This window comes from Erythrolamprus reginae, chromosome 2, assembly GCF_031021105.1.
Source record: "Erythrolamprus reginae isolate rEryReg1 chromosome 2, rEryReg1.hap1, whole genome shotgun sequence".
Classification (NCBI taxonomy): domain Eukaryota; kingdom Metazoa; phylum Chordata; class Lepidosauria; order Squamata; family Dipsadidae; genus Erythrolamprus; species Erythrolamprus reginae.
Window position 1 is genome coordinate 43,121,040 of NC_091951.1, and position 24,251 is coordinate 43,145,290.

Consider the following 24,251-nt stretch of genomic DNA (forward strand, 5'->3'; position numbering starts at 1 on the left):
TTTTACTACCAGTTCTGTGGCCGTGGCTTGGTAGGTGTGGTGTGTGGTGGGTGTGGCTTGGTGGGCATAGCAGGGAAAGGTTACTGCAAAATCCCCATTTCCTCCCAATCAGCTGGGTTTCGGGAGGCAGAGAATAGCTGGGGCCAGGACCAGTCAGGAGTGGCATTTACCGGGTCTCCAAACTACTCAAGATTTTCACTACTAGCTGTCCAGAACTGGTCAGGACCTGCTGAAACCCATCTCAGGATTGCACCCCGTCGATCTTGTGATCAAACTGGGTATTTATTTACTTACTTACATACTTACTTACTTACTTATTTACTTATTTATTAATTGGATTTGCATGCTGCCCCTCTCCGAGGACTCGGGGCGGCTCACAACAGAGTTAAACTCAAACCTGATAAGACGGAGTGGCTGTGGGTTTTGCCTCCCAAGGACAATTCCATCTGTCCGTCCATTACCCTGGGGGGGGGGAAATATTGACCCCCTCGGAGAGGGTCCGCAACGTGGGCATCCTCCTCGATCCACAGCTCACATTAGAGAACCATCTTTCAGCTGTGGCGAGGGGGGCGTTTGCCCAGGTTCGTCTGGTGCACCAGTTGCGGCCCTATCTGGACCGGGAGTCACTGCTCACAGTCACTCATGCCCTCATCACCTCGAGGTTCGACTACTGTAACGCTCTCTACATGGGGCTACCTTTGAAAAGTGTTCGGAAACTTCAGATCGTGCAGAATGTAGCTGCGAGAGCAATCATGGGCTTTCCCAAAAATGCCCATGTAACACCAACACTCCGCAGTCTGCATTGGTTGCCGATCAGTTTCCGGTCACAATTCAAAGTGTTGGTCATCACCTATAAAGCCCTTCATGGCACCGGACCAGGGTATCTACGAGACCGCCTTCTGCTGCACGAATCCCAGCGACCGGTTAGGTCCCACAGAGTTGGCCTTCTCCGGGTCCCGTCAACAAAACAATGTCGCTTGGCGGGGCCCAGGGGAAAAGCCTTCTCTGTGGCGGCCCCGGCCCTCTGGAATCAACTCCCCCCAGAGATTAGAATTGCCCCCACCCTCCTTGCCTTTCGTAAGCTCCTTAAAACCCACCTCTGCCATCAGGCATGGGGGAATTGAGACATTCTTTCCCCCTAGGCCTTTACAATTTATGCATGGTATGTTTGTATGGATGTTTAGTTTTATAATAAGGGTTTTTTAGTTGTTTTTAGTATTGGATTTACATGATGTTTTTTATTACTGTTGTTAGCCGCCCCGAGTCTACGGAGAGGGGCGGCATACAAATCCAATAAATGAATGAATGAATGAATAAATAAATAAATAAGTCAAAAACAATATACCATATACATATCTAAAAATCCAATTAATACACTAAAAAACTTTTTAAAACTCTGATAAGATTTAAAATCATTCATCACAGCAAAACATACTACCCTCGTCGGCCAGGGGGCTAGGGTCTAATGGCCCCAATCCTGGCAGCATAAATAGATCTTTAAGCTTTTACGGAAGGCCAGGAGGGTGGAGGCAGTGCGAATCTCTGTGGGGAGCTGATTCCAGAGAGCCGGGGCCCCCCACAGAGAAGGCCCTGCCAAACGACACTGTCTAGTTGACGGGACCTGGAGAAGGCTGACTCTGGGACCTGACCGGTCGCTGGGACTCATGTGTCAGGAGACAGTCCTACAAGTAATCTTGACTTAATAACTGTGAAGTTCAGGCTCTATTACGGTTGTAAGTCGAGAACTACTTGTGTAAAGAGCCTTTGGTGACAGCTTCAACCTAACCGTGATTGAAACATGTAAGTGGAGTCAGACCCTGTATTGTTGCCAAGAAAAATCCATGGATGGATCCACAAAGCAACTGGTAACGAAAGGAGCTTTTAGCAGGTAGATGGCAGCATTTGATCTTGGCTGATCTTAGAAAGCTAAACAGGGCTGAGCCTCGCGCCTCTTTCTTGCTTCCCTAGGACATGAAGCAGTGAATGTTTGCGTGACTTGCTTAGAGGAGCTGGGAGGGTGTTCCCCTTTCCTCACGTGGCTTCCAAAATATAGGTGAAATGTAAGCTCCAGAAAGCTTCCTACTGCTTGTAAGTGCAAGCATTCCTTCTGATTATCTCAGGCAGTGTTTCCCAACCTTGGCAACGACCCCAAGAAGAGATGATACGGTGTGCATAATGTGGTATGACTTCATTAATGTGATTTTAAATTGTTTTATACTATTTTATACTATTTTACTGTGGCAAGCTGCCCACAGTCCTTCGGGATTGGTCGGCATACAAATAAAACAAACAAAGAAACTTTTAGATATGTGGATTTTAATTCTCAGAATTTCTGAATGGCTGGTGAGGAAATTGATTGATTGATTCATTCATTCATTCAATCGTTCATTCATTCATTCATTCAATTGTTCATTCATTCATTCATTCAATCATTCATTCATTCATCTGCAGAAAGGGGCGGCATACAAATCTAATAAATAATAATAGTAATAATAATAATAATAATTATTATTATTATTATGTCAGTACAACACAGCAAACGAGATCACTATGCTGGATTTCGTATTTCATCACCAGTCAGGCGCTTCCCAAGCACCTAGGACTGCATGATGGAGCGGCGAATTATGTTTGCCGATCCCAGTAAAGTGGCCTTTTGCAATTGACAGATGGAGATTTTGTCAATTCCGATGGTTTTCAAATGTCCGCTGAGATCCTTTGGCCCTGCGCCAAAGTACCACTAGGACCACTTTCACTGGCTTATGCCAGAGTCGTTGCAGCTCGATTTTTAGATCTTCGTATTTCACTAATTTCTCTAGCTGCTTCTCCTCAATTCTGCTGTCCCCTGGGATTGCGATGTCGATGATCCATACTTTCTTTTTCTCTACAATCACAATGTCTGGTGTGTTATGCTTCAGAATTCGGTCAGTCTGAAGTCGGAAGTCCCACAGTAGTTTTGCTTGCTCATTTTCGACCACTTTTTCGGGTTTATGATCCCACCAGTTCTTTGCCACTGGTAAATGGTAGTTCCAGCACATTATTATTATTATTATTATTATTATTATTATTATTATTATTATTATTATGTCAATACAACAAAGCAAACGAGATCACTATGCTGGGTTTCGTATTTCATCACTTGTTGTTGTTGTTGTTGTTGTTATTATTATTATTATTATTATTATTATTATTATTATTATATGGCGCCCCTTTCCAAGGACTTGGGGTGGCTTACAACATATTTTTAAAAAACCAATAGATTACAGTAGTCTAAATCCAATTAATTAAAGCTCAGTAAACTAATATAAAAATCTCTAATTATATTAAAAATCGATCACACCCATTCAGACAACAATCACATATGACATTTGTCGGCCAAGAGCTAAGGTCTAATTGCCTCAAGCCTGGCGACATAAGTGAGTCTTAAGACTCTTGTGGAAGGCGAGGAGGGTGGAGGCAGTGTGAATCTCTGGGGGGGAGCTGATTCCAGAGGGCCGGAGCCCCCACAAAGAAGGCTCTTCCCCTAGGCACCGCCAAGTAACACTGCCTAGTTGATGGGACCTGACTCTGTGGAACTTGCTGGAACTCATACGACAGAATTCTTAGACTTGAAGTCCAGGCATCTTAAAGTTTCCAAGAGTTGAGAAATACAGTCTTGCTTTAGATCTGTGATGGCCAACCTATGGCACTCCTGCCACAGGAGGCACTCGGAGCCATATATGAGGGTACGTGAGGCTTGCCCTATGTCGGCTCCAGCACTTATGTACACATTGGCCAGCTGATTTTTGGCCTTCCGGAAAATAGGGGGGGGGAGCCGTTTTCGCCCTCCTCAGGCTTCAGGAAAGCTTCTGGAGCCTGTGTATGGTAAAAAATGGACCCAACGGGCCAACTAGAATAATAATTATTAATAATAATAATTTATTAGATTTGTATGCCACCCCTCTCCAAGGACTTGGAGCGGCTCGCAACAAGCAATACAAAATACAAATCCAATGTAGAAACATAGAAACAGAAGACTGGTGGCAGAAAAAGACCTCATGGTCCATCTTGTCTGCCCTTATACTATTTCCTGTATTTTATCTTAGGATGGATATTTATTTATTGATTATTTGATTTGATTTGATTTGATTTGATTTGTATGCCGCCCCTCTCCGTAGACTCGGGTGGCTAACAACAATAATGAAACAACATATAACAAATCTAATATTTAAAATAATTAAAAGATCCTTATTTAAAAAACCGAACATACACACAAACATACCATGCATAAATTGTATAGGCCTAGGGGGAAGGGAATATCTCAGTTCCCCCATGCCTGACAACAGGGGTGGGTTTTAAGAAGCTTACGAAAGGCGAGGAGAGTGGGGGTTATTCTGATCTCTGGGGGGAGTTGGTTCCAGAGGGTCGGGGCCGCCACAGAGAAGGCTCTTCCCCTGGGTCCTGCCAAACTACATTGTTTAGTCGACAGGACCCGGAGAAGGCCAACTCTGTGGGACCTAACTGGTCGCAGGGAATCATGTGGCAGCAGGCGGTCCCGGAGATATTCTGGTTCGATGCCATGAAGGGCTTTATAGGTCATAACCAACACTTTGAATTGTGACCGGAAACTGATTGGCAACAAATGCTATGATTGGCAACCAATATATGTTTATCCCAGACATGTTTAAATTCAGTTACTGTTAAAAACAATTTAAAAGCCCTTATTAAAAAACAATCATACAACCCAAACAAATCATACATAAAATGGAACAGCTGAAGGGTATATAAATCATCCCCATGACTGGCAACATAGGTGGGTTTTCAGGAGTTTGCGAAAGGCAAGGAGGGTGGGGGCAGTCCTAATCTCCAGGGGGAGTTGATTCTAGAGGGCTGGGGTCGCCACAGAGAAGGCTCTTCCCCTAAGCATTGCTTAGTCGACAGGACCCGGAGAAGGCCAACTCTGTGGGACCTAACCGGACGCTGGGATTCCTGCGGCAGAAGGCGGTCCTGTAGGAATTCTGGTCCGATGCCATGAAGGGCTTTATAGGTCATAACCAACAAGTTGGGAAAGGAACCTCCAATTGGGCTGTTGTTCACCCTCCGAGGATGAAAAATGACCCAACAGGCCTACCGGAAGTCTGGAGGCTTCAGTGAGGCCTGCACACATGTATGATGGGAAGAGCACAGGGGGTGTTGTGCATGCATACGTGGGGTTAGGGCATTGCATTATGGGTGTGGGCATGTACGTGGACGCGGTATCGCAAGCATGTGCTCTCTTTTGGCACCCAAGCAAAAAAAAAGGGTCACCATCACTGCTTTAGATCCTGTAGGATAAGTGAGAGAAGGTTGTCTGTGTAATATGCAATGCCATAGCATTGTTCGGTCCTTCCGAGGTGGGTAAAATGAGGACCCAGATTGCTGGGGGCAATAGGCTGACTCTGTAAACTGCTTAGAGAGGGCTGTGAATCATTGTGATATGTCATAGAAATCTAATTTCTATTTATTTATTTATATATTTATTTATTTTATTTATTAGATTTGTATGCCGCCCCTCTCCGCAGACTCGGGGCGGCTCACAACAATAATAAAACAATGTACAGAGAACAAATCTAATATTTAAAAATCTAAAAACCCATTATTTAAAAGAACATACAACACAAGCATACCCTACATAAAACTATATAGGCCTATATAGGAGTTTACGAAAGGCAAGGAGGGTGGGGGCAATCCTAATCTCCGGGGGGAGCTGGTTCCAGAGGGTCGGGGACGCCACAGAGAAGGCTCTTCCCCTGGGTCCCGCCAGACGACATTGTTTTGTCGACGGGACCCGGAGAAGGCCAACTCTGTGGGATATTGCTATTGTGCAAAACTGCTTGTTTTGAAGCAGAGCACATAATTGCTCAGCCGTCCCTAGATTCTACAGCTTTAAAATAGCAATACCACTTACACTTATATACCGCTTCACTGTGCTTTACAGCCCTTTCTAAGCAGTTTACAGAATCTGCCTCTCGCCCCCAACAATCTGGGTCCTCATTTTACCCACCTGGGAAGGATGAAAAGCTGAGTCAACCTTGAGCCGGTGGTCAGATTTTGAACTGCTGAACTACAGCTAGCAGTTAGTCGAAGTATCCTGCAGTGTTGCACTCTAACCACTGCGCCACCTGGCTCTTAATTAAGTCCAGTCATCTATCAGATGGTAGAATGATAAGCCAACAATGATCTGTCTGTCTTTTTAAAGCTGAGCATTATGTCCAGAATTTTTCACTGCATTCAGGGAAAGCTACGTTAATTTTAATTAAAATTGCCTGTTTCTACAGCTGTGGTGGCGCAGTGGTTAGAATGCAGTATTGCAGGCTAAGTCTGCTGACTGCCAGCCGTTTGATCCTGACCGGCTCAAGGTTGACTCTGGCTTCCATCCTTCCGAGGTGGATAAAATGAGGACCCAGATTGTTGGGGGCGATAGGCTGACTCTGGAAACCGCTTAGAGAGGGCTGTGTAAAGCACTGTGAAGTGGTACAGAAGTTTATGTATGGTCCGTTAGGTTGTGTGTTTGTTTTTTATAAGGGTTTTAAATTGTTCTTTTAACATTAGATTTGTACTTTGCTTATTGTTGTTGTGAGCCGCTCCGAGTCCTCGGAGAGGGTCGGCATACAAACCTAATAAATTATTATTATTATTCTATTATTATTATTATTATTATTATTATTATTATTATTATTATGTGCTACTGCTATTTTTTTCTTGATAGATTTTTACAATTTATTGATTTATTAATTGATTGATTGATTGATTGATTGATTGGAATTGCATGCCGCCCCTCTCTGTGGACTCGGGGCGGCTAACAACAGTGATAAAAACAGCATGTAACAATCCAATACTAAAACAACTAAAAAACCCTTATTATAAAATCAAACATACATACAGACATACCATGCATAAATTGTAGAGGCCTAGGGGGAAGGAATATCTCAGTTCCCCCTTGTCTGACGGCAGAGGTGGGTTTTAAGGAGCTTACGAAAGGCGAGGAGGGTGGGGGCAATTCTAATCTCTGGGGGGAGTTGGTTCCAGAGGGCCGGGGCCGCCACAGAGAAGGCTCTTCCCCTGGGTCCCGCCAAATGACATTGTTTAGTCGACGGGACCCGAAGAAGGCCCACTCTGTGGGACCTAACTGGTCGCTGGGATTCGTGCGGCAGAAGGCGGTCCCGGAGATAATCTGGTCCGGTGACGTGAAGGGCTTTTAAAATACTCCCAAGTATTTTAAAATACTCCCAAGAATTCTTCAATGGCCTTTTATTAAAATCCAGCTTGTCAATTTGTTCTTGCATTCCATCACTCGTCACTTCTGCATCACTTAATCCTTCAGAATCTTTTCCCAAGAAAACCATCCTGGCCACGGATGTCTTTCGGAAACACAAATTCCAGGAAACTTCCCTGCCGTCCTTCCCTTTTCAGCCAACCTTTTGCCGACTAGCAATCCGGCTGTTTCCCTGGCAGCTCTCTTCATTCTAAATGATTTGTGATATTTTTAGCAGTAATTTCGTTTTCTGTTTCTTTTTGGCCATGGTTCCCATGCTTTGCTGTTTGCCAACTTGCCATCCCTCTAGAGCAGAGGTCCCCAACCTTTTTTGCACCAGGGACCGGCTTTAAGCTAGACCAATTTTCCACGGCCCGGTGGGGGGTTGGCTTTGGTCATATGGGGGTGGGGTTATGGAGGGGTGGAGCTTAGTGACGCAGCCCTCCACACTTCTCCACAGGGCGGGGAGAATCAGGAGGCTCCTTTGGCGGCTGGGGGCTGCCTGGCTTTGTGATTTTGGCTGGGGGGGGAGTTAGGAAGGTCCTACTTCTCCACCCCCCCAGCCAAAAATTCAAAGCCTATCTGCTGGATACGGGCGATGAGTGGGACAGAGCGGCGCGGAAGCCTCTTGCAGCAGCTGCTACAGCCACTGGCTTCCGCGCCACTCGTCCCACCCATCGCCCGTATCCAGCAGAAGTTGCTGCCTGAGTGCTCTTGGACGGCGGGATTCAAAGTGCTGGGGTGGGGGGTGTCCCGACAGCCCCCCCACCCCAGTGCTTCGCCTCCCGCTGGGACACCCCCCACCCCAGCACTTTGAATCCCACCGGCCAAGAGCACTCGGGCAGCAGCTTCTGCTGGATACGGGCAATGGGTGGGACGAGCGGCGCGGAAGCCTCTTGCAGCAGCTGCCACAGCCACTGGCTTCGGCGCCGCTCGTCCCGCTCATTGTCCGTGTCTGGCAGAAGCTGCTGCCCGAGTGCTCTTGGCCGGCGGGATTCAAAGTGCTGGGGTGGGGGGTGTCCCAGCGGGAGGCAAAGCACTGGGGTGGGGGGGCTGTCAGGACACCCCCCACCCCAGCACTTTGAATCCCGCCGGCCAAGAGCACTCGGGCAGCAGCTTCTGCCAGACACGGGGAATGAGCAGGACGAGCGGCGCCGAAGCCGGTGGCTATGGCAGCTGCTGCAAGAGGCTTCCACGCCGCTCTGTCCCACTCATCGCCCGTATCCAGCAGATAGGCTTTGAGTTTTTGGCTGGGGGGGGGAGAAGTAGGACCTTCCTAAGTCCCCCCCCCAGCCAAAAACTCAAAGCCTATCTGCTGGATACGGGCGATGAGTGGGACAGAGCGGCGCGGAAGCCTCTTGCAGCAGCTGCCACAGCCACCGGCTTCGGCACCGCTCGTCCCGCTCATCGCCCATATCCAGCAGATAGGCTTTGAGTTTTTGGCTGGGGGGGAGAAGTAGGACCTTCCTAACTCCCCCCCAGCCAAAATCACAAAGCCAGGCAGCCCCCAGCCGCCAAAGGAGCCTCCTGATTCTCCCCGCCCTGCCCGACTCCCCACCCTGTCCTGCATAATGTCCTCTGCCGGGAGGGCAGCGGCGCCGCGGACCGGCTGGAAAACCCCAACGGCCCGGTCCCGGTCCGCGGACCGGCGGTTGGGGACCTCTGCTCTAGAGCAGTGTTTCCCAACCTTGACAACTTGAAGATATTTGGACTTCAACTCCCAGAATTCCCCAGCCAGCGAATGCTGGCTGGGGAATTCTGGGAGTTGAAGTCCAGATATCTTCAAGTTGCCAAGGTTGGGAAACACTGCTCTAGAACACAGCTTTCCTTTGGGAAGATTTTATTTATTATTTGGATTTGTATGCCGCCCCTCTCCGAAGTTCTCCGAAGAACTTTTAAGAAGAGCAGCAAAGATGATTAGGGGAGGCTAAAACATACAAAGAAATGGTGCAGGAACTGGACATGGCTAGTTTAATGAAAAGAAGGACCAGGGGAGACACGATAGCAGTGTTCCAATACCTCAAGGGTTGCCACAAAGAAGAGGGAGTCAGGCTATTCTCCAAAGCACTTGAGGGTAGGACAAGAAGCAATGGGTGGAAGGCCTAACTCTGTTATTGTTGTCGTTGTTGTTGTTATTATTATAAGTTAGCTTCTAGGTGCTGCCATGTACAATGTGCTTCAGCAGTTGTGATGCTGACTACTGTACATGTGAGATTTATTTATTTATTTATTTTATTATTTGGATTTGTATGCCGCCCCTCTCCGAAGACTCGGGGCGGCTCACAACAAGTGAAAAGACAATCCAATACAATCCAATTAATTAAAATATTATGAGTTTAAGAAAATCCCCTATACTAACATACACACATACAGGCATACCATATATAACTTCAACGTGCCCAGGGGAGATGTTTAGTTTCCCCATGCCTGACGGCAAAGGTGGGTTTTGAGGAGTTTACGGAAGGCAGGAAGAGTAGGGGCAGTTCTGATCTCCGGGGGGAGTTGGTTCCAGAGGGCCGGTGCCGCCACAGAGAAGGCTCTCCCCCTGGGGCCCGCCAACCGGCATTGTTTAGTTGACGGGACCCGGAGGAGGCCCACTCTGTGGGACCGAATCGGTCGCTGGGATTCGTGCGGCAGAAGGCGGTCTCGGAGATATTCTGGTCCAGTGCCATGAAGGGCTTTAAAGGTCATAACCAACACTTTGAATTGTGACCGGAAACTGATCGGCAGCCAATGCAGACTGCGGACTGATGGTGAAACATGGGCATACCTGGGTAAGCCCATGACTGCTCTCGCAGCTGCATTCTGCACGATCTGAAGTTTCCGAACACTTTTCAAAGGTAGCCCCATGTAGAGAGCATTACAGTAGTCGAACCTCGAGGTGATGAGGGCATGAGTGACTGTGAGTAACGAGTCCCGGTCCAGATAGGGCCGCAACTGGTGCACCAGGCGAACCTGGGCAAACGCCCCCCTCGCCACAGCTGAAAGGTGGTTCTCTAATGTGAGCTGTGGATCGAGGAGGACGCCCAAGTTGCGGACCCTCTCTGAGGGGGTCAATGATTCCCCCCCCAGGGTAATGGACGGACAGATGGGATTGTCCTTGGGAGGCAAAACCCACAGCCACTCCGTCTTATCCGGGTTGAGCTTGAGTCTGTTGACACCCATCCAGGCCCCAACAGCCTCCAGGCACCGGCACATCACTTCCACCGCTTCGTTGACTGGGCATGGGGTGGAGATGTAAAGCTGGGTATCATCAGCATATTGATGATACCTCACCCCATGTCCTTGGATGATCTCACCCAGCGGTTTCATGTAGATGTTAAATAGCAAGGGGGAGAGGACCGACCCCTGAGGCACCCCACAAGGGAGAGACCTCGGAGTCGACCTCTGACCCCCCACTAACACCGACTGCAACCGGCCAGAGAGGTAGGAGGAGAACCACTGAAGCACAGTGCCTCCCACCCCCAACCCCTCCAACTGGTGCAGAAGGATACCATGGTCGATGGTATCGAAAGCCGCTGAGAGATCGAGGAGCACCAGGACAGAGGATAAACCCCTGTCCCGGGCCCGCCAGTGATCATCCATCAACGCGACCAAAGCGGTTTCCGTGCTGTAACCGGGCCTGAAGCCCGACTGCTGGGGACCTAGATAATCGGCTTCTTCCAAGGACCACTGGAGCTGGAGTGCCACCACCTTCTCGACAACCTTCCCCATGAAGGGAAGGTTGGAGACTGGACGGTAGTTGTTGAGTACTGCTGGGTCCAGGGAAGGCTTCTTGAGGAGGGGGCGCACAAGCGCTTCTTTATAGAGTGATGGAAAAACTCCCCTCCCCAAGGAAGCGTTGGTAATCTCCTGGGCCCAGCTCCGTGTCACCTCCCTGCTGGCCGAGACCAACCAGGAGGGACACGGATCCAGTAAACAGGTGGCGGAACTCACAGCTCCAATGGCCTTGTCCACTTCATCAGGTGTCACCAGATCAAACTCTTCCCAGACAGGTGGACAAGTACGTGCCCCAGTCACCTCGACTGACTCGTTGTCAGTCGACTCTGTTATACAATTGGAGTCGAGGTCGGCCCGGATCTGAGCGACTTTATCAGCGAAAAACGTGTTAAACTCCTCGGCGCTACTCTGCAAGGGCTCCCCAACTCCCCCCTGGTTAAGAAGGGAGCGGGTCACCCTAAACAGAGCGGCCGGGCGGGATTCCGCTGATGCAATCAAGGCGGCATGGTACGCGCATCTTGCCACCTTGAGCGCCACTTTGTAAGTCTTAATAAAAGCTCTTACAAGTGTTCGATCAGATTCAGACCTACTCTTCCTCCATCGCTTCTCTAGACGTCTCTTTTGGCGTTTCAACTCCCGGAGCTCCTCGTTGAACCATGGGGCTCTACGGGGTCTAGCGCCACGGAGAGGTTGCAAAGGCGCAATCCGGTCGAGAGCCTCCGCAGCAGCCGTATTCCAGGCCTCCGCAAGAGACTCCGCCGAACTGTGGATGAGTGCCTCTGGAATAACCCCAAGCGCCGTCTGGAAACCCTCTGGATCCATTAGGCTTCTGGGGCGGAACATCTTCATTGGTTCCGCCTCCCTGCGGGGAAGGATTGGAGCCAGGAAGTCAAGCCTTAGTAGAAAATGGTCTGACCATGACAAAGGCACTGCTTCTAAGCCCCTTAGTCTCAGACCATTGCTCAATTGCTCGGAAAGGAATACCATGTCAGGTGCGTGCCCCCCCTCATGAGTCGGACCCCGTACTACTTGAGTCAGGTCCATGGCTGTCATGGTGGCCATGAACTCCTGTGCCAACCCCGAGGTTTCGCCGAGTGACGGCAGGTTGAAGTCCCCCAAGACAATAAGTCTGGGGGACTCCACCGCCAACCCGGCTACCTCCTCGAGTAGCACAGGCAGGGCTTTTGACACGCAGCTGGGAGGCAGGTACGTGAGAAATAAGCCCACCTGAACCCCTAAGTCCAACCTCATGAAGAGTGACTCGCAACCCGCAATTTCCGGAGCAATGAGTCCACGTAGGCAAAGGCTCTCCCTGGCTATAATAGCCACTCCTCCCCCCCTTCCCTGGGGTCGAGGTTGATGCCATATCTGAAACCCAGCTGGGCAAATTTCAGAGAGAGGAACACCTCCCTCTGGGCCCAGCCAGGTTTCAGTGATACATGCCAGGTCGGCCTCCTCATCCAGGATCAAATCCCGGATGAGGAGAGCTTTATTTACCACCGACCTGGCATTAAGCAGCAGCAACCTGAGTCCAGGGCCAGAGTTACACTCATCACCAGTACCCAGGATTGGGCTCACAGAGTTGGAACAAGGGACCGTTATTAAGCAACGGTCCCTCGTTCCCCTGGAACGGCTAGCTCTGTGGCCCCCGCCATATCTGCCTCTCCCCAGCAACACTGAAATATTCCGACCCTCTGCCACCCCAGAGATCGGTGTCCCTCCCTCCCCTGTCTCCCGGGCGTCAGGTGGGCCAAATCTGTCATTCGCACTACTGTCAATCAACTCATCCATACCATATCCCCACCCACCCCGACCCCCCCAATCATACCAATCATTCCATTCATACCCACACGTATATGTACCCCAGTCACCCATTATATAAAACCCCAATTATGTTAAAAAAGCAATTAAATTGATAGCAGTATAAAAATAGCAATTAAGAACGATATTAATATTAAAAACACTATTAAAACTAACTAAAAATAACAATAAAAATACAAACATAGGTAATAATGAATAATTCAATTCGATTAGGATGGACTTTATTGAAGTGGTGATGGGTGCAACACTGGAAGACCTGAAGATTTAGGTTGGGAACTGATCATCCCAGAGAAGACCTCTCAGTGTGGTTGCTAAGAGTCATCACCAATCTGATGGTGCATAATTGTCAATCAAAGGAATATTATATCATTATTGATGCATTTTAATGCCAACTTGATTCCTTACTTCATTTTGAGTTCAAGTTGAGACTCTAGAAAGCTTGCAGAAAAGAGCAACAAAGATGATTAGGTGACTGGAGGCTAAAACATACAAAGAAATGTTGCGGGAACTGGGTATGTCTAGCTTAATGAAAAGAAGGACCAGGGGAGACATGATAGCAGTGTTGCAATATCTTAGGAGTTGCCACAAAGAAGAGGGGGTCAGGCTACTTCCCCAAAGCACCTGAGGGTAGGACAAGAAGCAATGGGTGGAAACTAAACAAGGAGCGAAGCAACTGAGGAGAAATTTCCTGACAGCTAGAACAATTGATCAGTGGAACGGCTTGCCTCCAGAAGTTGTGAATGCTCCAACACTGGAAGTTTTTAAGAAGATGTTGGATAACCATCTGTGTGAAGTAGTATAAGGTTTCCTGCCAAAGCAGGGGGTTGGACTAGAAGACCTCCAAGGTCCCTTCCAACTCTGTTGTTATTATTATTAAGACATTCTGGCATTCCATCTATTCCCCAAAATATGCATATTTCATTTTGTGGATGCAGAAATAAATGAGTGAGGTGGAGAAGGAGGAAAGAGTTGAAACAAAACATTTCATCCAAACATTCACCTCGAGGTTCGATTACTGCAATGCTCCCTACATGGGGCTACCTTTGAAAAGCGTTCGGAAACTTCAGATCATGCAGAATGCGGCCGCAAGAGCTATCGTGGGGCTTCCCAGATTCGCTCACTTTTCTACAACACTCCGTGGCTTGCATTGGCTGCCGATCAGTTTCCGGTCACAATTCAAAGTGTTGGTAATGACCTTTAAAGCCCTACATGGCAGTGGACCAGAATACCTCCGGAATCGCCTTCTACCGCACGAATCCCAGCGGCCGATAAGGTCCCACAGAGTCGGCCTTCTCCAGGTCCCGTCGACCAAACAGTGTCGTTTGGCGGGCCCCAGGGGAAGAGCCTTCTCTGTGGCGGCCCCGGCCCTCTGGAATCAACTCCCCCCGGAGATTAGAACGGCCCCCACCTTCCTTGTCTTTCGCAAATTACTCAAGACCCACCTATATCGCCAGGCATGGGGGAACTGAGACACCTCCCCCAGGCTTTTATATTTTATGTTTGGTATGTATGTGTTGTATGCTTTTAATTGCTGGGGTTTTATATATCTTTTTCTTTTAAATATTAGATTTGTTTACTGTTATATTGTTTTTTATTATTATCTAATAAATAATAATAATAATAATAATAATAATAATTATTATTATTATTGTCCTTCAGCAGGGGTAAAAGAATGCAACTCTCTGAGCTTCTTTTCCTACTATTATGCACACCCAGAATTTCAGAGTTTACCTCCTTTTTTACATCACCACTGATGGATGGCTAGGACTTGCTATGCAGGTCAGGTTACACAACAATGAAAATGCGTTCATTCATGCATCTCACAGAATGCAGTTCTGGGTTGTGCTTTTTGATTCTTCTCGGGGGTAAATATTGACAAGATGGACCAGGGGGTCATTGACTTACGAACACTATTGAGTCCAAATTTCTCCTGCTAAGTCAAAAAATGGTTAAATGAGTTTTTGGTCCTTTTACAACCTTTCTTGCCACGGTGGTTATGTTAGTTAAATTAGTGACGCTTTTGTTAAGTTAGTAACATGGTTGTGAACTTGGCTTCCCCATTGACTTGGCTTGTCAGAAGGCTGCAAAAGGTGATGGTGTGACCCTGGAACAGGCGCAAAAAAATAGTCAGTTTTTGCAAAAACAGGGGCATTTGTGCCTTCTCCCAGCCCCAGGAGCATTCTGCAGGCTTTCCAAATCCTCTGTATGCCTTCCCTTTTTTCACAAAAATGAGTGCAGGGGTCCAGGGAGGACAAAAACTTTTTTTCTTACTTACCTCTTTGAAATCTTGGTGCATCTTATACACCGTTGCGTCTTATAGTCCGAAAAATGCAGTAATTTGACATAATTGAAAATGCGTTACGTGCAATTTGTATTATTTATTTCTCCACAAATTTAAGGTTCTATCCCCTTTTGGTCACTTTGCAAAATTGCAATTTTGGTAATGAATTGATGAACTTGGGACAGCTGAACGGAAGGAAAAATATTGTTTCCTAAATGAATATATTCATTCACTTTGGCTACAAGCCCATATATCCCAGCAGCCAGTCAGGTCCCACAGAGTTGGCCTTCTCCAGGTCCCGTCACCCAAGCAATGCCGTCTGGTGGGGCCTAGGGGAAGAGCCTTCTCTGTGGTGGCTCCGGCCATCTGGAATCAGCTCCCCCCAGAGATTCGTACCACCCCCAACCTCCCATAAGGTTTTAAAAATGCACTTCTGCAGATAGGCCTGGGGCCACTGAATTTTAACATCTACCCCAGCCTATGATTGAAAATGACAGGATGAATGTGGATGATTCATGTTTAAATGAATTAGGGTTTTAGAATATAAATTTTTTAATGCTTTTAGTATTGAGGTTTTTAGAGTATTTTAATATAGAGATTTCTTGTATATATTGTATTTGGTTTGTTGTGAGCTGCCCTGAGTCTCAGGAGAAGGGCGGGAGGGAAAGAAAGATAGGAAGGAAGGAAGGAAGGAAGGAAGGAAGGAAGGAAGGAAGGAAGGAAGGAAGGAAGGAAGGAAGACCTCACTGGTGAGGTCCCACAGAGTTGGTCTCCTTAGAGTCCCATCGACCAAATAACGTCGGCTGGTGGGACCTAGGGAAAGAGCCTTCTCTGTGGGGGCCCCAGCCCTCTGGAGTCAGCTCCCCACGGAGATTCGCACCGCCCCCACCCTCCTTGCCTTCCGAAAGAGTTTAAAAACACATCTTTTCCGCCAGGCCTGGGGACATTAGATCTCCCCACTGACCAATGAATGTTGTTAGTGTGATTTGTGGAATGAATGCAAATGAATGTTTTAAGTTAGAATTTTTAAAGAATCTTTTTAGTATATTAATTGGATAAATTGTATTGTTATGTTTTTTGGTATATGCTGTGAGCCACCCCGAGTTCTCTGAGAGGGGCAGAATGCAAATCCAAGGAAGGAAGGAAGGAGAGAGAGAAAGAGAGATAGAAAGAAAGAAAGAAAGAAAGAAAGAACCTCATCTTTGAGTATCAGATCCGGTTTCTTGTTTTGAGCTTCTTTCCTATAGACAGCCTTGATTTGAGCCTCTGGTATTGGGAACCCTGTCGTGGCTGAGCTGGCGGTACACATCATAAACGTGGCTTAGCTATTGCAAGGTCAGGTCCTCTGATCTGCCCGCTGCCCATTGGACAACAGGATCCAATCATGCAGCTTCAACCGACAGTCTGGGAAAGTCGGGTCCCGACAATCCCACCATAAACTGGAGCCTTTGCATTTAGCCTGTTTGTTCTGCTCTCCGCATTCATTACTGTAGCTGTTTCCATCTTCCCTTTGCTTGCCTCCAAAATGTGCTTCATGATGCATTAAAAAAAAACACAGGGCCATATCCTGTTCCCATGGGAGAGAAATGAAGAAGGGGGCTTTGCTCCTATCTTCTGGATGACAGGGCTCTCTAGCTGAGCAGAGAGAGAACTGCTTCCCAGCATCCCAGATGTATTTGCACAAGCCTGCTTAGATAGAGTGCTGGTGAGACCACATTTGAATACAGTTCTGGAGGCCTCACCTACAAAAAGATACTGATAAAATGGAACATAGAAACATAGAAGACTGACGGCAGAAAAAGACCTCATGGTCCATCTAGTCTGCCCTTATACTATTTCCTGTATTTTATCTTACAATGGATATATGTTTATCCCAGGCATGTTTAAATTCGGTTACTGTGGATTTACCAACCACGTCTGCTGGAAGTTTGTTCCAAGGATCTACTACTCTTTCAGTAAAATAATATTTTCTCATGTTGCCTTTGATCTTTCCCCCAATTAACTTCAGATTGTGTCCCCTTGTTCTTGTGTTCACTTTCCTATTAAAAACACTTCCTTCCTGAACCCTATTTAACCCTTTAACATATTTAAATGTTTCGATCATGTCCCCCCTTTTCCTTCTGTCTTCCAGACTATACAGATTGAGTTCATTAAGTCTTTCCTGATACGTTTTATACTTAAGACCTTCCACCATTCTTGTAGCCCGTCGTTGGACCCATTCAATTTTGTCAATATCTTTTTGTAGGTGAGGTCTCCAGAACTGAACACAGTACTCCAAATGTGGTCTCACCAGCGCTCTATATAAGGGGATCACAATCTCCCTCTTCCTGCTTGTTATACCTCTAGCTATGCAGCCAAGCATCCTACTTGCCTTTCCTACCGCCCGACCACACTGCTCACCCATTTTGAGACTGTCAGAAATCACTACCCCTAAATCCTTCTCTTCTGAAGTTTTTGCTAACACAGAACTGCCAATGCAATACTCAGATTGAGGATTCCTTTTCCCCAAGTGCATTATTTTACATTTGGAAACATTAAACTGCAGTTTCCATTGCTTTGACCATTTATCTAGTAACGCTAAATCATGTTTTTTGAACTTCCTGTTTGTCCGTTGGGCCGTTTTTTTCACTGTCTCAGGCTTTAGTGAGGCCTGTGCGCATGCGAGGGGGGAGTTGAGGGAAGGGATGTGGGCGCATAGATGTATGCCACACACTTCTTTTTGGCGTGTGAACCAAAAAAGGATGACCATCACTGGTATAGGTTTTGCACAAGAACAATGGGAGGAGCTGAGATTCTCCTTTTTGAAAAGTCATATTCTACCGTTTGACCTTATTTAACCTAAAGGGTTAAATAAGGTCCAGGAGGGAAGTGTTTTTAATAGGAAATTGAACACAAGAACAAGGGGACACAATCTGAAGTTAGTTTATTTATTTATTATTTATTTTATTTATTGGATTTGTATGCCGCCCCTCTGCGCAGACTCGGCGCGGCTAACAACAGTAGCAAAACAGCACATAACAATAATCCAATATTAAAAACAGTTAAAAATCCATTATTATAAAAACCAAACATACATACAGACATACCATGCATAAAATTGTAAAGGCCTAGGGGGAAAGTATATCTCAGTTCCCCCATGCCTGGCGGCAGAGGTTGGTTTTAAGCAGCTTACGAAAGGCGAGGAGGGTGGGGGCAATTCTAATATTTGGGGGGAGTTGGTTCCAGAGGGCTGGGGCCGCCACAGAGAAGGCTCTTCCCCTGGGCCCCGCCAAGCGACATTGTTTGGTTGACGGGACCCGGAGAAGACCCACTCTGTGGGACCTAACTGGTCGCTGGGATTCATGCAGCAGAAGGCGGTCCCTGAGGTAACCTGGTCCAGTGCCATGAAGAGCTTTATAACCATCACTTTGAATTGTGACCGGAAACTGATCGGCAACCAATGCAGACTGCGGAGTGTTGGTGTGACATGGGCATATCTGGGAAAGCCAATTATTGCTCTCGCAGCTGCATTCTGCACGATCTGAAGTTTCCGAACACTTTTCAAAGGTAGCCCCATGTAGAGAGCGTTACAGTAGTCGAGCCTCGAGGTGATGAGGGCATGAGTGATTGTGAGGAGGAAAGATCAAAGCAACATGAGAAAATATTATTTTACTGAAAGAGTAGTAGATGCTTGGAACAAACTTCCAGCAGACGGTAAATCCACAGTAACTGAATTTAAACATGCCTGGGATAAACATATATCCATGTTAAGATAAAATACAGAAAATAGTATAAGGGCAGACTAGATGGACCATGAGGTCTTTTTCTGCCGTCAGACGTCTATGTTTCTATGTTTCAATGCAATCTAAAGCCTGTCTGTAGTCAAACGAATGGCCTTCTTTGGGGTATTCTTTATCCCGCATCGCTCAGCAATAATGTCTTGTGTTCCTCATCCTTTGAACATCTGGCTTCTCCCTTTCCATGTAGGCCTCTAATCTGCATTCTATTAATTAATTACTGGGAGGTAAATCCCATTAGAGTTATTGAAATTTACTTTGGAACAAATCGTGCTGAGAAGCAGATTGCATTCAGCCCTGTTAAATCAGACAGGGAATCTTTGCTGAAAGTGCAGAGAGAGATTTTTGACCAGGGGAGTTCTGGGCTTCCAGGGTTGCAGATGGGTCCCCAAACTCTTTTACCAACATTGAGTCCTCTGTAAAGGGCCCGGACTTTCCGTAGGTTTAAAAAAAGCCTCTGAAGCTGGCGAAAAACACGCCTACTGGGAGTTCGTTTCTGAACTTTCGGTAGGCCCGTTGAGTCTGTTTCTCGCCATCCACAAGCTCCAGAAGCCTTCCAGCAGTCCCAGGAGAATGAAAATTGCCTCCCTCCGCCCTCCGGAGTTCCCAACAGCTGGCTATCGCGCACATGTGTGCTGGAGCTGACAGGACAACGCCTCATGTGCTCTCAGATATGGCTCCGCATGCCACCTGACGACATTATTATTATTATTATTATTATTATTATTATTATTATTATTATTATTATTTACTAGATTTGTATGCCGCCCCTCTCCGTAGACTCGGGGCGGCTTACAGCAATGATAAAAACAATATATAATGACAAATCTAATAGTTAGAATCTAAAATAACAATAATACATTTAAAAAGTCTAAAAAACAAGAAACCCCAATATAAAAAAACATACATACTTCAGATCGTGCAGAATGCAGCTGCGAGAGCAATCATGGGCTTTTCTAAATATGCCCATGTCACACCAACACTCCGCAGTCTGCATTAGTTGCCGATCAGTTTCCGGTCACAATTCAAAGTGTTGGTTATGACCTATAAAGCCCTTCATGGCACCGGACCAGATTACCTCAGGGACCGCCTTCTGCCGCACAAATCCCAGCGGCCAGTTAGGTCCCACAGAGTGGGTCTTCTCCTGGTCCCGTCAACTAAACAATGCCGCTTGGCAGGACCCAGGGGAAGAGCCTTCTCTGTGGCGGCCCCGGCCCTCTGGAACCAACTCCCCCCAGAGATTAGAATTGTCCCCACCCTCCTTGCCTTTCGTAAGCTACTTAAAACCCACCTCTGCCGCCAGGCATGGGGGAATTAAGATTTCTTCTCCCCCTAGGCCGTTACAATAGTATGCATGGTATGTTTGTATGTATGTTTGGTTTTGTATATTAAGGGGTTTTAATTCGCTTTTAGTATTGGATTATTATTGTATACTGTCTATGATTGCTGTTAGCTACCCTTGAACTTGAAACTTGAAACATACAGTCATATCATACACAGAAAACTACATAGGCAGGGGGAGATGTTTCAGTTCTCCCACTCTTGATTACAGAGGTGGGTTTTAAGGAGTTTACGAAAGGCAAGGAGGGTGGGGGCAGTTCTAATCTCTGGAGGGAGCTGATTCCAGAGGGTCGGAGCCGCCACACAGAAGGCTCTTCCCCCGGGTCCCGCCAAACGACATTGTTTAGTTGACGGGACTCAGAGGAGACCAACTCTGTGGGACCTAACTGGTCGCTGGGATTCGTGCGGCAGAAGGCAGTCTCGTAGGTACCCTGGTCCGGTGCCATGAAGGGCTTTATAGGTGATGACCAACACTTTGAATTGTGACCGGAAACTGATCGGCAACCAATGCCATAAGTTCGCCATCACAGTCTTATAGGTTAAACAAAAGAAACGAATACACCAAATGGGCCACTTGTTTCTCAGAAACCAGCAGGTGAGATGTTTCATTCCCTCCTTCAAATATCAAATACATAGAAACATAGAAACATAGAAGTCTGACGGCAGAAAAAGACCTCATGGTCCATCTAGTCTGCCCTTATACTATTTTCTGTATTTTATCTTAGGATGGATATATGTTTATCCCAGGCATGTTTAAATTCAGATAAATACTTGATATTAAATACTTTAGCAAATACTTGAAACGGGCACGTGATCGGGGAGCAGTAAAACTGGGCCAACTTCATTCCATCTCTTCTGATGATGCATTGGGTTTCCTTTTATTTTGTTTCTCCAGGCTTTTAACATAACAGAAACATAGAAACATAGAAACATAGAAGTCTGACGGCAGAAAAAGACCTCATGGTCCATCTAGTCTGCCCTTATACTATTTCCTGTATTTTATCTTAGGATGGATATATGTTTATCCCAGGCATGTTTAAATTCAGGTACTGTGGATTTACCAACCACATCTGCGGAAGTTTCTCCAAGCATTTACTACACTTTCAGTAAAATAATATTTTCTCATGTTGCCTTTGATCTTTCCCCCAACTAACTTCAGATTGTGTCCCCTTGTTCTTGTGTTCACTTTCCTATTAAAAACACTTCCCTCCTGAACCTTATTTAACCCTTTAACATATTTAAATGTTTCGATCATGTCCCCCCTTTTCCTTCTGTCCTCCAGACTATACAGATTGAGTTCATTAAGTCTTTCCTGATACGTTTTATGCTTAAGACCTTCCACCATTCTTGTAGCCCGTCTTTGGACCCGTTCAATTTTGTCAATATCTTTTTGTAGGTGAGGTCTCCAGAACTGAAGACAGTACTCCAACTGTGGTCTCACCAGCGCTCTATATAAGGGGATCACAATCTCCCTCTTCCTGCTTGTTATACCTCTAGCTATGCAGCCAAGCATCCTACTTGCTTTTCCTACCGCCCGACCACACTGCTCACCCATTTTGATATTGTCAGAAATCACTACCCCTAAATCCTTTCCTTCTGAAGTTTTTGCTAATACAGAACTGCCAATACAATACTCAGATTGAGGATTCCTTTTCCCCAAGTGCATTATTTTACATTTGCAAACATTAAACTGCAGTTTCCATTGCTTTGACCATTTATCTAGTAAAGCTAAATCATTTACCATATTACAGACCCCTCCAGGAATATCAACCCTGCTGACGACTTGCAGTGTGTGTGTGTGAGATGGTTTTTCATAAGACCTGTTGGCTTTCTTGCAGGAAGAGAAAAGGTACCGGATCAACTACCTAACAGCCGAAGAATCTGAGCGGGAGGCCTTCTCCCTCTTCTCTGCCGCCGTGCGGGAAAGCCACGAAAAAGAGAGGACGAGGGCCGAGAAGACGAAGAACTGGTCCATCATTGGCTCCGTGGTGGGGGCCTTGATCGGAGTCTTGGGTTCCACTTACGTCAACCGAGTTAGGTTGCAAGAATTAAAGGCCTTAGTCTTCGAAGCCCAGAAGGGCCCCGCGAGCCTTCAGGAAGCTCTACGGGACCAAGCCACCGCCTATCACTCCCAAAAACAGGATCTCGGTGACCTCATCGCCAGTCTGAAGGACATCCTGCAATTTGCCACGGTGACGTCAACGCAGGAAGGCGAAGGGGCTTCCTTGACCAAAGACAGACCGACCACCTCACTAAAAATAGACCCAGTCTTGGTTTCAGTCAAGGAGCAGCTGGCCTACTCTAAACAAATCAGCTCATTCCTGGGGAGTTTGCAGGAGCAGCTTTGTAATTTGGAAAAAAACCTAGGGCAGATGCTCCAGGAAGTGCAGAACATTAAAGTTGTGCCTCAGTCAGTATCTGAGGAAGGGGGCCTTCCGTCAGAGGCGAAGGGCCGGGCTGTAGAGGCAGAAGGGGTGGTCCTCGAATTGGGCAACACCGAAAAAAGGTTGGGAACCCAAATGAAGAAGAACTCCGTCTACAGTACAGTCTTCACCTGTACCATGTTGGCTGTCGGCTTCCCGGTGCTCTATATACTGTTGAAGGGAAATTAGCAGGTTTTAGCCCTGCTTTGAATCTTTCCAATGAAAACTTAGACATATGAAACCTCTTGATATCAAATTGTGTCTTGGTTTAATTTTAACATCTCCCTGGGAAAAATTCACACAATCGCCATCGATTTAACCAATTATGCTTCATTATTATTTCTCTTGTGCATCAATAGAAGAGAATATTCCATAGTCCAGGGTTGAACTATGGTCCTAATTACTCTCCAGGCTTGATTATTTGCTTGTGGAGGTTTCATTATCCAAAGTAGGTAAAATTTTCAGTGCTAAGGATTAAGTTAGATGATGAAACCCTGCAAGGAAACAACCAAGATTAGAGAGCACCAATGAGACTGTAATAGGCTTCTTGGGGTAAAACCATAAAGTTAATTTTGAACACAACCTAAGCTTGTATCTGTTCCGTGCTCATAATATGACATGTCTAATTAAAGTGATTTTTGAAATCTATATTAACCTTAACAGGGGTGAAATGCTACCGATTTGGCCTTGTTCGGGCTTACCGGTAATGGTGGGTGATGGTGGTTTGGAGAACCGGTAGCAGATGCAGTGCGCATGCGCAGAGGGTGAAAAAGCATGCGCATCGGTAGTACGCAAAGTGCAGGCTTCCAAACCAGTAGGGAAGTAGATTTCACCGCTGACCTTAACTTATATCAACTTTATCAACCCATAACTAGCCATGCCACTCAAAACTCAAATCATGCCCATCCAATATAACTACCTGTTTCTCAACATCACCTTCTCTTTCACCCAAACTAAACAACAAGCTGCCAAAGGCAATTTCAAAACCAGGTAAAAACCAAGCCTCTTCTTTCTTTAGTGCCTTGTAACACCTTATATCTGAATCAAGGTTTTTAGCTTGTCGCACAAATTTAGATATGTCAAACTTGGCAACTTTAAGACTTGTGAACTTCAACTCCCAGAATTCTCCAGCCAGCTGGTTGGAGAATTCTGGGAGTTGAAGTCCACAAGTCTTAAAGTTGCCAAGTTTGGTCACCCCTGCTCTGTTGCAAAAATCTATTCTCAAATTTCACATGAAGGAATTTGATTAAGCAGACGTATCTCATTTTTTAAAAGTGTAGTATGCAAGTTACCCGAATCACCATGGAAGCAAAACCATGGAAAGAATACCTGAAACTTTAAGGTCTTCAAACTTGGCAACTTTAAAATTTGTTTGACATCAACTCCCAGAATTCTCCAGCCAGCAAAGCTGGCAAGTTTGAGGACCCCTGGCTTAAACAGTGCATCAAAAATACTTCAAAATAGTATTATCTGTAGGTGGGTGGGAATAACTTTCCAGGTAAATAGTTAATCATAGAAATTCTCCCCAGTATTGACATTTGTTAACTTCCCATCCTGACATATCTTTTTAACTACATTCTGTTCTGCCGGGCTCTCTGATAGGAGCCTCCCGAAAATTC

General features: G+C 46.4%; 1 protein-coding gene across 4 annotated transcripts in view; it reads left to right on the plus strand.

Moving 5' to 3' along the window:
- Positions 1 to 23,280, plus strand: part of CCDC51 (coiled-coil domain containing 51) — a 39,575-nt gene extending 16,295 nt beyond the window's left edge. For all 4 annotated transcript variants that reach the window (XM_070735702.1, XM_070735703.1, XM_070735701.1 and 1 more), the window contains one exon: positions 22,048 to 23,280. In XM_070735702.1, the coding sequence (XP_070591803.1) occupies positions 22,048 to 22,821 (774 nt within the window). In that variant the 3' untranslated portion in view covers positions 22,822 to 23,280. The remainder of the gene's footprint in view (positions 1 to 22,047) is intronic.
- The last annotated feature ends 971 nt before the right edge of the window (positions 23,281 to 24,251 follow it).